Here is a 12,453-nt window from a genome sequence, read left to right as displayed (position 1 = left end):
ATATGTGTGTGTATATATAATATGTGTGTGTATATATATATATATATATATATATAATATATGTGTGTATGTATATATATATATATATATATATATATATATATATATAATATATGTGTGTATATGTATATATATGACAGTAACACTTATAACAATGACAACACAATTACATTGACAATCATGTTACGTTATTTTTTAAAATGTTTCCTTTACTTTTTCATAACCTCTTTAACACACTACTTCTCCGCTGCGAAGCGCGGGTATTTTGCTAGTTAATAATATCACTCGGTCTGCCTATTTCCATGTACAGTATGTAATATTATCTGTTGACACCCAGTCTTTCAGTATGGAAAATAAAAAGTTATGTATTAGCATAAATAGTGTAACAAATAGAGGCACTGTCGACCCCTTGAACCCTCAGACCAGACATCAGACACCAGATAAAAGTCCAAATAATGGTTTATTATAATAATAAATGTGCACAATGCACCACTACTTCACACTACTCTAATAAACAATAATCAATAATCCTCCACTCCCAGACGCTTAGCCACCCTGCCTCCCAACTAAGCTCGTCCGTCTGGGATTTCCCAGAGTCCTTTAGAGTCTGTGACCCGGAAGTGTTTCTGTCCCTCAGTCCATGTGACTTTCTATCACTTCTGGGTCAGGTAAAAACTTCTTTTCTTCATCAGCCCGGAAGTACTTTATTTCTTTCAACCATGTGACTAGGATTTACTTCCGGGCTGTATGGAAAATAAACTTGTCTGTGTCTCCCTGCAGCGTCCCCTGGCGGCCCCGACGTTATCCAGCAGGGCTGTGTATTAAAACTCCATAGTCCATGATGCCCTGCTGGAATTCGGGGCATCTCCACGTTGCAAGGAGGGCTCCATCTAGCGGCCTGGGGGTATTGGCCGGGATGAATGGCCGGCCATATCCCACAATAGACATAAAACTAATTAAGAGCTTCTATAAGCATTAAACATATTGTGAATTAGATATGTCAAGCAAATAGTTAAATAAAGGCATTTGTCACATTTCATTTTTAGTTAAGCTCAAAGCGAAACCACCAATATTGTGTAACTCGGAAAGATAGAGCAGGAAGACAATGATGTACAGAAACTACCCGAGGACAGAGAAGGGGGGAACAGGGGGAACACCTGTTGTTTGAAGTCCAGTTAGGAACAAATGGAAGCAAGGAATGATACTAATGAAGAAATGCAGAAAATACTTGTGGCCATGAAAAGGGCCCGTGAGAAGCCAGCTGGAGTAGTGAGTCAGAATAAACAGCAAGTGCATTTTTGAGCGAGGTCAAGATGATAAGAAATGATTATATAAACTGTGATTTTTGGCTTGTTCGGGGCTCGGCATAGTCTGGCCTAATTGGGTTGAGTCTGTATTATTGTTTATTACAATAAAACTAATTACTCTGTTTGCCTATCCTGCGACTCCTAGAGCCTTCATTCAAAGTGCGTATTTTTCGCTTCAACATCAGCTACCAGCCCGGCTGTTCTTGTTCATGCTCTGGTTACATCTCGTATTGATTATTGTAATTCTGTCCTTTCTGGCTTTTCCCACAAACTCCATTAAAAACTTCAGCTGTTTCAGAACACTGTAACTGTAATCATCACCAGAACTCCTACCACTGACCACATCACTCCTGTCCTTCAGCAGCTTCACTGGCTCCTGGTTAAATATCACATGGATTTTAAGACACTGCTTATTGCTTACAAGATCCTGCATAATTTGGCATCCTTATCTTTCTGACCTTCTTCATATGTCTGTTACGTCCTGTATTTTTAGTTTGTCTTTCCTCTATCAATCTTATTATACCTCCTGCTCGCTTGACTAACATGCGGTTTGGAGCTTTCAGCCGAGCAGCCCCTCACCTCTAGAGCACTCTCCCACGACATTCGTAATATTGATTCTCTTCCTACTTTTACATCTCGTTTCAAAACACATCTTTTTAACCTGGCTTATTCTGTTTGATATAAATTTTAGTTGATAAATTTAAATTTAATTTTATTATTGTATGTATTCTGATTTTATTGCACTGTAATATTTTATTAATTTTATATTGTGACTTCTTATTAATGTGTTCTTTAAGGTGCCCTTGTGTGCCTTGAAAGGCACCTATAAATGAACTAATAATAATAATAATAATAATAATAATAATAATTATTATTATTATTATTATTATTATTATTATTATTAAGAGCCTGAAGATTTCATACAGAGGTTCCAATTACTATCTTCAGAAAAGCAGGCAAACAGGATCTGACCAGGACAGGAAAAAGCAGCCCAAGATGGGAAACTGAAAAAGAGGATAAGAAGATCAGAGTGTGTACTTTGAGAAACAAATACTTTAAAGTTCCTCAGGTGACTTGTTCTTTAAATTCACGCCCAATACCCCTGTGATCTACAACCAAGAAAAGACAATTCTGGGATCCTGGTCTCAGTGGCAGTTTAAAAAAGAAAAAGTCATATGTGAAACTGGCAAATAAAAAGAAAATGGCTGAATACGTATGCAAACACTGACTTCTGAGTTTTTCTTCTTGAGTTAAGTATTTGCAGAAATGAGTTTATTTGAGTTTGGAAATGCATTATAACAGTGTAAGAGTTCACAATAAATATATTGAATGGATAAATATGTGGCGGCACGGTGGCGCAGTGGGTAGCTTCCCGGGTCCTCCCTGCATGGAGTTTGCATGTTCTCCCTGTGTCTGCGTGGGTTTCTTCCCACCGTCCAAAGACATGCAGGTTAGGTGCATTGGCGATTCTAAATTGTCCTTAGTGTGTGCTTGGTGTATGTGTGTGTGTGCCCTGCGGTAGGCTGGCGTCCTGCCCGGGGTTTGTTTCCTGCCTTGCACCCTGTGTTGGCTGGGATTGGTTTCAGCAGACTCCCGTGACCCTGCAGTTAGGATATAGTGGGTTAGATAATGGATGGATGGAAAAATATGTGGACACTTTAAGGGGATTGAATACTTTTATCTGCTACTCTATCTATCTATCTATCTATCTATCTATCTATCTATCTATCTATCTATCTATCTATCTATCTATCTATCTATCTATCTATCTATCTATCTATCTATCTATCTATCTATTATATAATGTCTCTCATCTATCTATCTATTGTGGTGGGCGACTGGGACACCCACCAGGACGCTTGGTGACAGCTTCCCTGGCCGGCGGTGATGTCTCAACCTCCCGCAGGGCTCCATGGAAGATGGAGTCCTCAACAGCCCGGTTGGGAGCTGGGGTGGCCGCCAGGGGGTGCTGCATGGATTCCACAGTCCACCTGGACAACTCTTCAGCCCCACCCGGAAGTGCAATTGGAACCAGGTGGTCAAGCACCTGGAACACTTCCGGGTGGGCTATAAAAAGGACCAGCAACCACCACTCTGGGCCAGAATCGGGAGGAAGAGGACGAGGTTGCCTGGGAGGAGTGGTGGTACCAGAGGAAGAGTGTTTGGTCTGCGTATATTAAGTGCTTTTGGGACTGTGTTGTGGCTGGAGGGTTCATGGGGAAGATGTGCCCTCCAGCTGAAGAAAAATATAATCCTGTGTCTATTTACACATTCCTCAGTGTGAATCTGTGCTGGGTTGGGTGCTACATAGCATTAAATTCACACTATCTATCTATCTATCTATCTATCTATCTATCTATCTATCTATCTATCTATCTATCTATCTATCTATCTATCTATCTATCTATCTATCTATCTATCTATCTATCTATCTATCTAAAACAGAATCCAGAGCCAAGATGAAAATGTATGGAACACAGTCTTAAATAAAACAAAATAGAGTGAAAGAAATCAAGAAAGAGTGCAAAAAGTGTCTAGAAACTTTACTCAGAAAAGCGGCAGCAAGCGTATGCCAGTGTACCCTCCCTGCCTTGACTTTCATTGCTGGCTCTCATTTTTAACTTTAGTGTTCTGTTTTCTGATTTTTGTCTTTTATTATTGATTTCTGCCTGTTATCACATCATGCCCTCTGGAAATTCACTAACTGCAATCTCTTTAATCTATTGCTCTTCAGATTTGCTTTCTTCACTAGGCATTACAAGGAGATGTTTTCTTTAGTCGATTATCAGATATGATCCTTGGGTGCTCCCATGCATTTACTGTATTAACACATTTAGATGCCAATTAAGGATTTTACTCATTACAGAGAGACTTAAGTAGTCACCAAAAATTCTTGAGAATCGTTTGTTATGAATGCCCCTAACGGGAAGGTCAAACCCATTAATCCCCCTAAAAACAAATAACTAATAATGAATATTTAAAACTATGCATAAGCAAAATTAACAAAGACAAAGGCAGATATTCTTAAGAAAAAAGAAAAATATAAAATATTATTAAAGTAAAAAGAAAAAATCCACAAGAAATTTTGTAGCGCAAAATCAAACCAGACATTCAGAGAAGGGAACCCAATTTTGTTTGCTTATAAATTTTTATGTGCGTCGAGTACTGTTAGGCTGAGCTTAAGGCGTTACTATTTAATACATATGAAAAAAAATAATTGGAAAAAAAGAAGACAAACGATCTAGTGGATGTTTATTTAAATAAAGGTTGAGTGTGAAGAGTCTGGGATAAAGAGGGTCAAAGAGTGCGACTGGAGATTGAGGTCGGCGGGCTGGCACATGGAAGAGACGCTCAGGTGTAAAAAGAAGGCACAGAGAAGACGATCGCGAACGGAAGAAACAAAAAAAGAAGCGTCACAGAGGAATTGGGATAGGAGTGGCCAAGTGGGCCATAAATCATATATTTTTGTGCGTAATCTATTGGTTAAGATGTGAACACTATATTGGTTTAGGAATATTTACTATCGGTTTGCGTGCATACTTAAATGGTTTACCCCTCATATTGGAAATCTCAGTGTATTAGTAGATTTTGGAGACATCACTGGTATGTTAAAAAGTTCCCATTTTTAATGTGAAACATTTCTGACTAGTGACGGCTCTTATTTATATAAAAAGTTGAGTGAGTTAAGTTAATGCACAATATCGTGCAAACGTGGCCATTTTTAGTAAGTTGCATATGTTCAAACTAATGATGGAGGGTATGTGTTTACAAAAATGAATGAAAATATGACTTTTCTTGTATTTTCTTTCTTTAATTAAGGTTTTCAACCTACTCCTAATCCTACTCCTGTTCCTGTTGTTAACTATTGCTCTTGCAACTTGTTTATCATTAAAAGAGCATCAAATAACGAAAAGTGTATCTTGTACACCAATCTGTTATTTTTTTCTGTTATTATTTTTTATCTGTTATTTTTCTCCAACGACCTTTTACTTGAACCTCCCGGCAGCACCCGCCATTTCTCCTCCGCTTGATTCACTACAAGTACCGTGTCACAGTGGTTTTCTCTCCAGGGTGCCCCCAGATGGTTTTATGAGTAGATGCACAGTCCCATGTGGTGCATTTGGAACACTGTGCGGCTACTTAACGTATGTGTGACAATGATGAGATGTTCTTCTCACAATTACTTTGTCTGCAAAGAACATTCAACAACTGAAGTGAACTGTGACACACGTGCAAATCCTGCAGTAGATGAGAGTGTGACAGGTGACGAATGAGCACTGGAGAAGTGGATCAGGTTTATTTTCAGATAGTCCTAGACTGTGTCATACTATTCAGTAATATGGCATTAATTACATTAAAAACATGTACAATTTAAAATTATTGCAATCTCTATATATATAAAATTCAATGAGTCTGTCTGTACGTCTGTCCGCTTTTCACGAGAGAAGTACTTAACGGATTTAGATCGTTTTTTTTTTCTATAATTTGCTTGAACATTCCAGTTGATTGATAGCGCTAAGTATCATAGGTTGCTTGCAGTACCGATTTCTTCGCGCAAATCCGACAGAAACGCAGTGAGCCGAGGGGAGGGGGACGGGGCCCTCCTCACTCACATGTCTGCCTTGAGGCGTATCTTACATCTGCTTAGCTAGCGAGTAAGAGAACTACTTAACAGATTTAGATTGGGCTTTTTTCTAGAATTTGCTTGAACATTCTGCTTGATTTTGTAACTTCTGTCATCACACTAAGTATCATAGGTCGCTTGCAGTACCGATTTACTTGCACGAATCCGACAGAAACGCAGTGAGCCAAGTGGAGGGGGACAGGGCCCAGCTCACTCACGCGTCTGCCTCGGGGCGTATCTTACATCCGCTTAGCTAGTGAACGAGAGAACTACTTAACAGGTTTAGATAATTTTTTTTCTATAATTTGCTTGACCATTCCAGTTGATTTTGTGACTTCTCTCATCGCGCTAAGTACCATAGTTCGCTTACAGTACCGATTTATTTGCGTGAATCTGAGAGAAAAGCAGCAGGCTGAGGTTGGGGGCGGGACCCTACTAACTCTTGCTCCAGCCTCTGGGTGTATCTTACATCCGCTTAGCTAACGAATGAGAGAACTACTTAACAGATTTAGATTGGGCTAATTTCTAGAATTTGCATTGAAAATTCTGGTTGATTTTGTGACTTTTCAAGAAGAATCAAAGTTTGCTTGCAGGAGTGATATATTCGCGCTAATCCGAGACAGAGGCTGTGGGTCGAGGGGAGGAGGAAGCGTGACGTCAGGGGTAGTGATAGTAGTGAAACAGGAGAAACTTTAAAAATCAATAAAAAAAAAAAGAATTCTGGTGAAGCGGAAGTTAGGTACACTCCAATGTCTAACATTGCCACTGTTTCTCATCGTCTTCAGCTCTGATGGGAGAGCGTCCCCCTCGTGGGGAGAAAATCACGTGGCCGTGATACCTCTGGCAATCACCAGCTACCTTCTAAAACACACATAGCTCTGATCTCTCTCTCAAAAATGTCAGATGTTACTCCTTAACAATCTCTAGAAGATAATGTCTACTGAACAAACAGGTATCGCTAGCTAAATGGAAGCAAGGTACGCTCCAACACGTGGCGAGAGGTAGAGCAACTCAAAAGGAGGCTGGGGCATAGGTGGGGTGGGCCCAACCACACCGCGTCTCTCTCGGATTCGCACAAATAAATCAGTACAGCAAGCGAACTATGATTCTCAGCACGATGAGAGAAGTCACGAAATCAACTGGAATGTTCAAGCAAATTATAGATAAAAACCCGATCTAAATCCGATAAGTAGTTCTTGCGTGAAAAGCAGACAGACAGACAGACAAACATTGGATCTTATAAATATAGATATACAGTAATCCCTCGCTATATCGCGCTTCGCCTTTCGCGGCTTCACTCCATCGCGGATTTTATATGTAAGCATATTTAAATATATATCGCGGATTTTTCGCTGCTTCGCGGGTTTCTGCGGACAATGGGTCTTTTAATTTCTGGTACATACTTCCTCAGTTGGTTTGCCCAGTTGATTTCATACAAGGAACGCTATTGGCAGATGGCTGAGAAGCTACCCAGCTTACTTTTCTCTTTCTCTCGCGCTGACTTTCTCTGATCCTGACGTAGGGGGATTGAGCAGGGGGGCTGTTCGCACACCTAGACGATACGGACGCTCGTCTAAAAATGCTGAAAGATTATCTTCACGTTGCTACCTTCTGTGTGCAGCTTCCTGAAAAGACATGCTGCACGGTGCTTCCTATACTTAAAAGCTTGAAGAGCACGTATTGATTTTTTTATCTGTCTCTCTCTCTCTCTCTGCTCTTGACGGAGGGGGTGTGAGCTGCCGCCTTCAACAGCTTTGTGCCGCAGTGCTTCGCATACTTAAAAGCCAAACAGACATATTGATTTGTTTGCTTCACTCCTTTGAAGAGGAAGATATGTTTGCATTCTTTTAATTGTGAGACGGGACTGTCATCTCTGTCTTGTCATGGAGCACAGTTTAAACTTTTGAAAAAGAGACAAATGTTTGTTTGCAGTGTTTGAATAACGTTCCTGTCTCTCTACAACCTCCTGTGTTTCTGCGCAAATCTGTGACCCAAGCATGGCAATATAAAAATAACCATATAAACATATGGTTTCTACTTCGCGGATTTTCTTATTTCGCGGGTGGCTCTGGAACGCAACCCCCGCGATGGAGGAGGGATTACTGTATATGTATTGTGGGAGACGGCTGGCTGTTTACCCAGGCCAGCACCCCCAGGCCGCTAGATGGAGCCCTCCCTGTAGCATGGGAGTGCCCCAAAGACCAGCAGGGAATTATGGACAGTGGAGTTTTTATTCCCAACCCTGCTGGACACCGTGGAGCCCACCAGAGGACGCTGCAGGGAGGCTCAAGGACTTATGCCTGCCCTATAACCCGGAAGCACGTCATGATCATATGACCAGAAGGAACGACGTGTTTCCGGGTTGAAGAAAAGGACTTTTAATCTGACCCGGAAGTGATAAGGACTCATGGACTGCTGGGCTGGAGCCACTTCCGGGTCGGAGAGTATAAAAGGACTATGGGAGAGCCCAGACAGTGAGCTGAGCTGGGAGGAAGGGTGGCAACGCGTCTGGGAGAGGAGGATTGGTTTGATTATTGATTATTGGATAAATAATAGTATTGTATGTGTAGTGTGGAGTGGAGGGTGCTTAGTGAACATTATTGTAAAATAAATAATAATTATAGTTTTACCTGGTGTTTGGAGTGGTACCTGAGAGTTCAAGGGAGCACTAATACGCTCTACTGCTACAATATATAGATTAAAGAAAAATGTAAGCTCTCAGAAACTCCTAGTTTTCATTTTCAATTTTATTCCTTGCCTTCAAAAATGAAATGTTTTGTTTCTGAGAGAAATGCACACCTCCTGGTTGACTACTTTTAACATCCTTGCAGTGCTAGCATAAAGTGCAACAGTCAATCCAGCGCAATCCACCAACATCTTTTAAAAGAGGCAGACGGTTTTCATCTGCAGCTGCTGCTCTTTGTCTGTGAACCCTCTGCCAATTCTCCACTTCTAAGCCTTGCTGTTTCCTCAGGGTGCCCCAGTTTTCCTCCCACGTCGTAAGGAAGTTCTTTTAGGTCAGGAAGACTCCACCATCACACAGCCCTGGAATGAATATTACTGTTTCATTGTAGAACTTCTATTTATTAAAAAAAAAAAAACTACTTACCTGGAGGGATGTATTGACACGTGCCTGAAGAGTTCACAAGGACATTGGTGTGGAAAGTGGCATCAAACCGTTCATCGGCACTGAAAAAATCAGAAAAAGAAAATATACATTTATTAATATTGACCTCTGACAGAGGAAGATGATTCGCTGTGACAACCCCTAATGGGAGCAGCCAAAAGAAGAAGAAGAAGTAGAAGAACTAATAATGACCTCCATTAGGTGTGTATATCTTCTGTGTAATGAAAAAGTACACATAGTCCTAGGATCGACATGAAACGCTGGGAAGGAAAACCTGTTTAAAAATAGTTGATGGTCATACACCGGTGCTAGAAAGTTGGTAAACCCTTCAGAGTCTTCAAGTAAGTTATGCAAATGATAAAGAGAACGCACAATGTATCAATTATCCATCCATCCATTATCCAACCCGCTATATCCTAACTACAGGGTCACGGAGGTCTGTTGGAGCCAAACCCAGCCAACACAATGCAAGGCAGGAAACAAACCCCGGGCAGGGCGCCAGCCCACTGCAGGGCACACACACACCAAGCACACACCAGGGACAATTTAGGATCACCAATCCACCTAACCTGCATGTCTTTGGACTGTGTGAGGAAACCCACACAGACACGGGGAGAACATGCAAACTCCACGCAGGGAGGACCTAAGAAGTGAATCCAGGCCTCCTTACTGCGAGGCGCCACCGTGCCACCATGTTATACTCTTTAAGTTATTTATTTATAATAACAATAATAATAATAATAATAATAAATAATCCAGCATTTAAAGGTTTTGTAAAAGTATGTGGACCATTGCATTAAGTAACTGGTGTGGCCACCATGAGCAGCAGCGACTCATTCAGATTTCTATCTCATTCTACTCTCTACAACACTACTTGGCAATTTATTTACTATGTCTATATTCTTCTGTGTGGAGAACATACCCTTAACAAGTCTGCAGCCATTCTTGATGAACTTGTTGTAAAGTCTTGAGCCACTGTCCTAATTCTTTTCATAATTTTAAATGCTTCAGTTATGTCAGCTTTCAATCTCTATTTGCTTAAACTGAAAAGGCTCAGCTCTTTTAGTCTCCCAATCATAATTCATCTCCTGTAGCCTTGGAATGAGTGTAATCGCTTTTCTCTGGACCTTTTTCAGAGAAAACTGCACACAGGACTCCAGATGAGGCCTCACTAGTTCAATGCTGAGGCTTACAGTAAGTATGATCTCCTTTGACTTGCACCAATCTTGGCCCTGAAGATAACATGCCGAAGGGATAGCAAGTAGTTGTAGAGTCTGTACATGAAGCAATCTGTCTTGACAGCTTTCTCCACTCGATCCCAACGCCTCTGTAGGCCACGCAGTTTATCAATCAGTTTTGGGCATTACTTTCTGAATGTGGACTTGACATTTGGCAGCAGGCCTGCTCTATACCTGACAGAATCACTCACTTGGCTCAAGATGGCTGAACAGAAGCATGTGAGTTCTGGCTTGCATTCATCAACTTATAACTTAGGAACTGATCTTGGTGTTACGTTGCGATTGTTCCTTGGACACGTTAGACTACTTGTGAAGGTCTGTTTCATAGGACTAGCCCCACAATGGGGGATATTTACAGAGTTCTCACCAATAAGTATTACCCAGTGAGATATCTTATTGGCCAAGAGTTCTGTCTTCTTTTCAAAATCTTATATTTGTGTGAATACATGTCCTCTGTAAGCACTGCCTGCAATGGAAGAAGCAGTGGGACAAGTGTATTGCATCTCAAGGGGAGTATTGTGACAGTGACAGAAAGATAACTAATGTATGTTGTATCACACATTTATATTAACAATTACGTGAATTTCCGGGTCCCTCCTCATAATATCAGTCACAACTGACTTTAAAATCCTTTTCTTGTTCAGATCATATGGAAGAATGGGATTGGGATGAACCAACTGCCAGTAGTGTACTCTAAAATTAGAGTTTATGGAAGAATGAACTGCTCATCATTCTCAATAATATCATCCCATGATAATAATAATAATAATCCATCCATCCATTTTCCAACCCGTTGAATCTGAACACAGGGTGTGAAGGATGGCCGGCCATTTACCCCGGCCAATACCCCCAGGCCGCTAGATGGAGCCCTCCCTGTAGCATGGAAGTGCCCTGAAGACCAGCAGGGAATTATGGACAATGGAGTTTTCCGTTACAGCCCTGCTGGATATCACAGGGGCCAACAGATGACGCTGCAGGGAGGCCCAGAGAGTTGTTTGTGCCCTATAACCCGGAAGTTCGTCGTAGGCAAGTTCCGGGTTGAAGAAAAGGACTTTTTATCTGACCCGGAAGTGATAAGAAATCACATGGACTGTAGGGAATGATGGGAAACACTTCCGGGTCAGGGAATATAAAAGGACGATGGGAAATCCCAGACGTTGAGCTGAGCTGGGTGGAAGGGTGGCAATGCGTCTGGGAGTGGAGGTTTGATTATTGTATTGTTTATTAGAATTATTATTATTTGAGTATTGTGGAGTGGAGGGTGCTTTGTGCACATTTATTATTATTATTATTATTATTAATAATAAACTATTATTTGGACTTTTATCTGGTGTCTGACGTCTAGTCTGAGGGTTCAAGGGGTCACGGAGACCTTAAACTATCACAAGGGTCATGGGGGTCTGCAGGAACCAATCCCAGCCAACACAGGGCACAAGGCAGGAACCAATCCCGGGCAGGGTGCCAACCCACCACAGGACACACACAAACACACACACACACCAAGCACACACTAGGGCCAATTTAGAATCGGCAATCCACCTAACCTGCATGTATTTGGACTGTGGGAGGAAATCCACGCAGACACGGGGAGAACATGCAAACTCCACACAGGGATAATAATAATCCATCCATCCATTATCCAACCCGTTATATCCTAACACAGGTTCACGGGGATCTGCTGGAGCCAATCCCAGCCAGCACAGAGCGCAAGGCAGGAACAAACTCCGGGCAGGGCACCAGCCCACCGCAGGGCAACCATAATAATAATAATAATTATAATATTTTTTTACATTTATATAGCGCTTTTCTCACTACTGAAAGTGATTTACATTTTGAGGGTGGAGTCACTTCAACCACCACTAATGTGTAGCATCCACCTGGATGATGCGAGGGCAGACATTTTTGCACCAGTACACTCACCATATATGAGCTATTAGGTGGTTAAGTGGTGAGAGAAACAGCCAATTAGAGACAGGAGATGATTAGTGGGCTAGAATGACTAGGCCATGGAGGGCAATTTAACGAGATATACTGTACCCTACTCTTTATGAAGGTTGCCCAGGGATCTTTAGTGACCATAGAGATTCAAGATCTTGGTGTTTATGCCTCATCAGCACCATTTTTACAGCACAGTGTCCCCATCACTGCACTGGGGCA

General features: G+C 41.5%; 1 protein-coding gene across 1 annotated transcript in view; it reads right to left on the bottom strand.

Moving 5' to 3' along the window:
- Positions 1–12,453, bottom strand: part of chrna8 (cholinergic receptor, nicotinic, alpha 8) — a 474,679-nt gene that overhangs the window by 85,632 nt on the left and 376,594 nt on the right. Inside the window, exon 5 of the mRNA XM_028805834.2 lies at positions 9,041–9,120. Coding sequence (XP_028661667.1) covers positions 9,041–9,120 — 80 coding nt within the window. The remainder of the gene's footprint in view (positions 1–9,040; positions 9,121–12,453) is intronic.

This window comes from Erpetoichthys calabaricus, chromosome 7 (genome assembly GCF_900747795.2).
Source record: "Erpetoichthys calabaricus chromosome 7, fErpCal1.3, whole genome shotgun sequence".
In the NCBI taxonomy this organism is placed as follows: Eukaryota; Metazoa; Chordata; class Cladistia; order Polypteriformes; family Polypteridae; genus Erpetoichthys; species Erpetoichthys calabaricus.
Note: the sequence above shows the minus strand (reverse complement) of the source record. Positions and strands in the feature narration are given on the sequence as shown.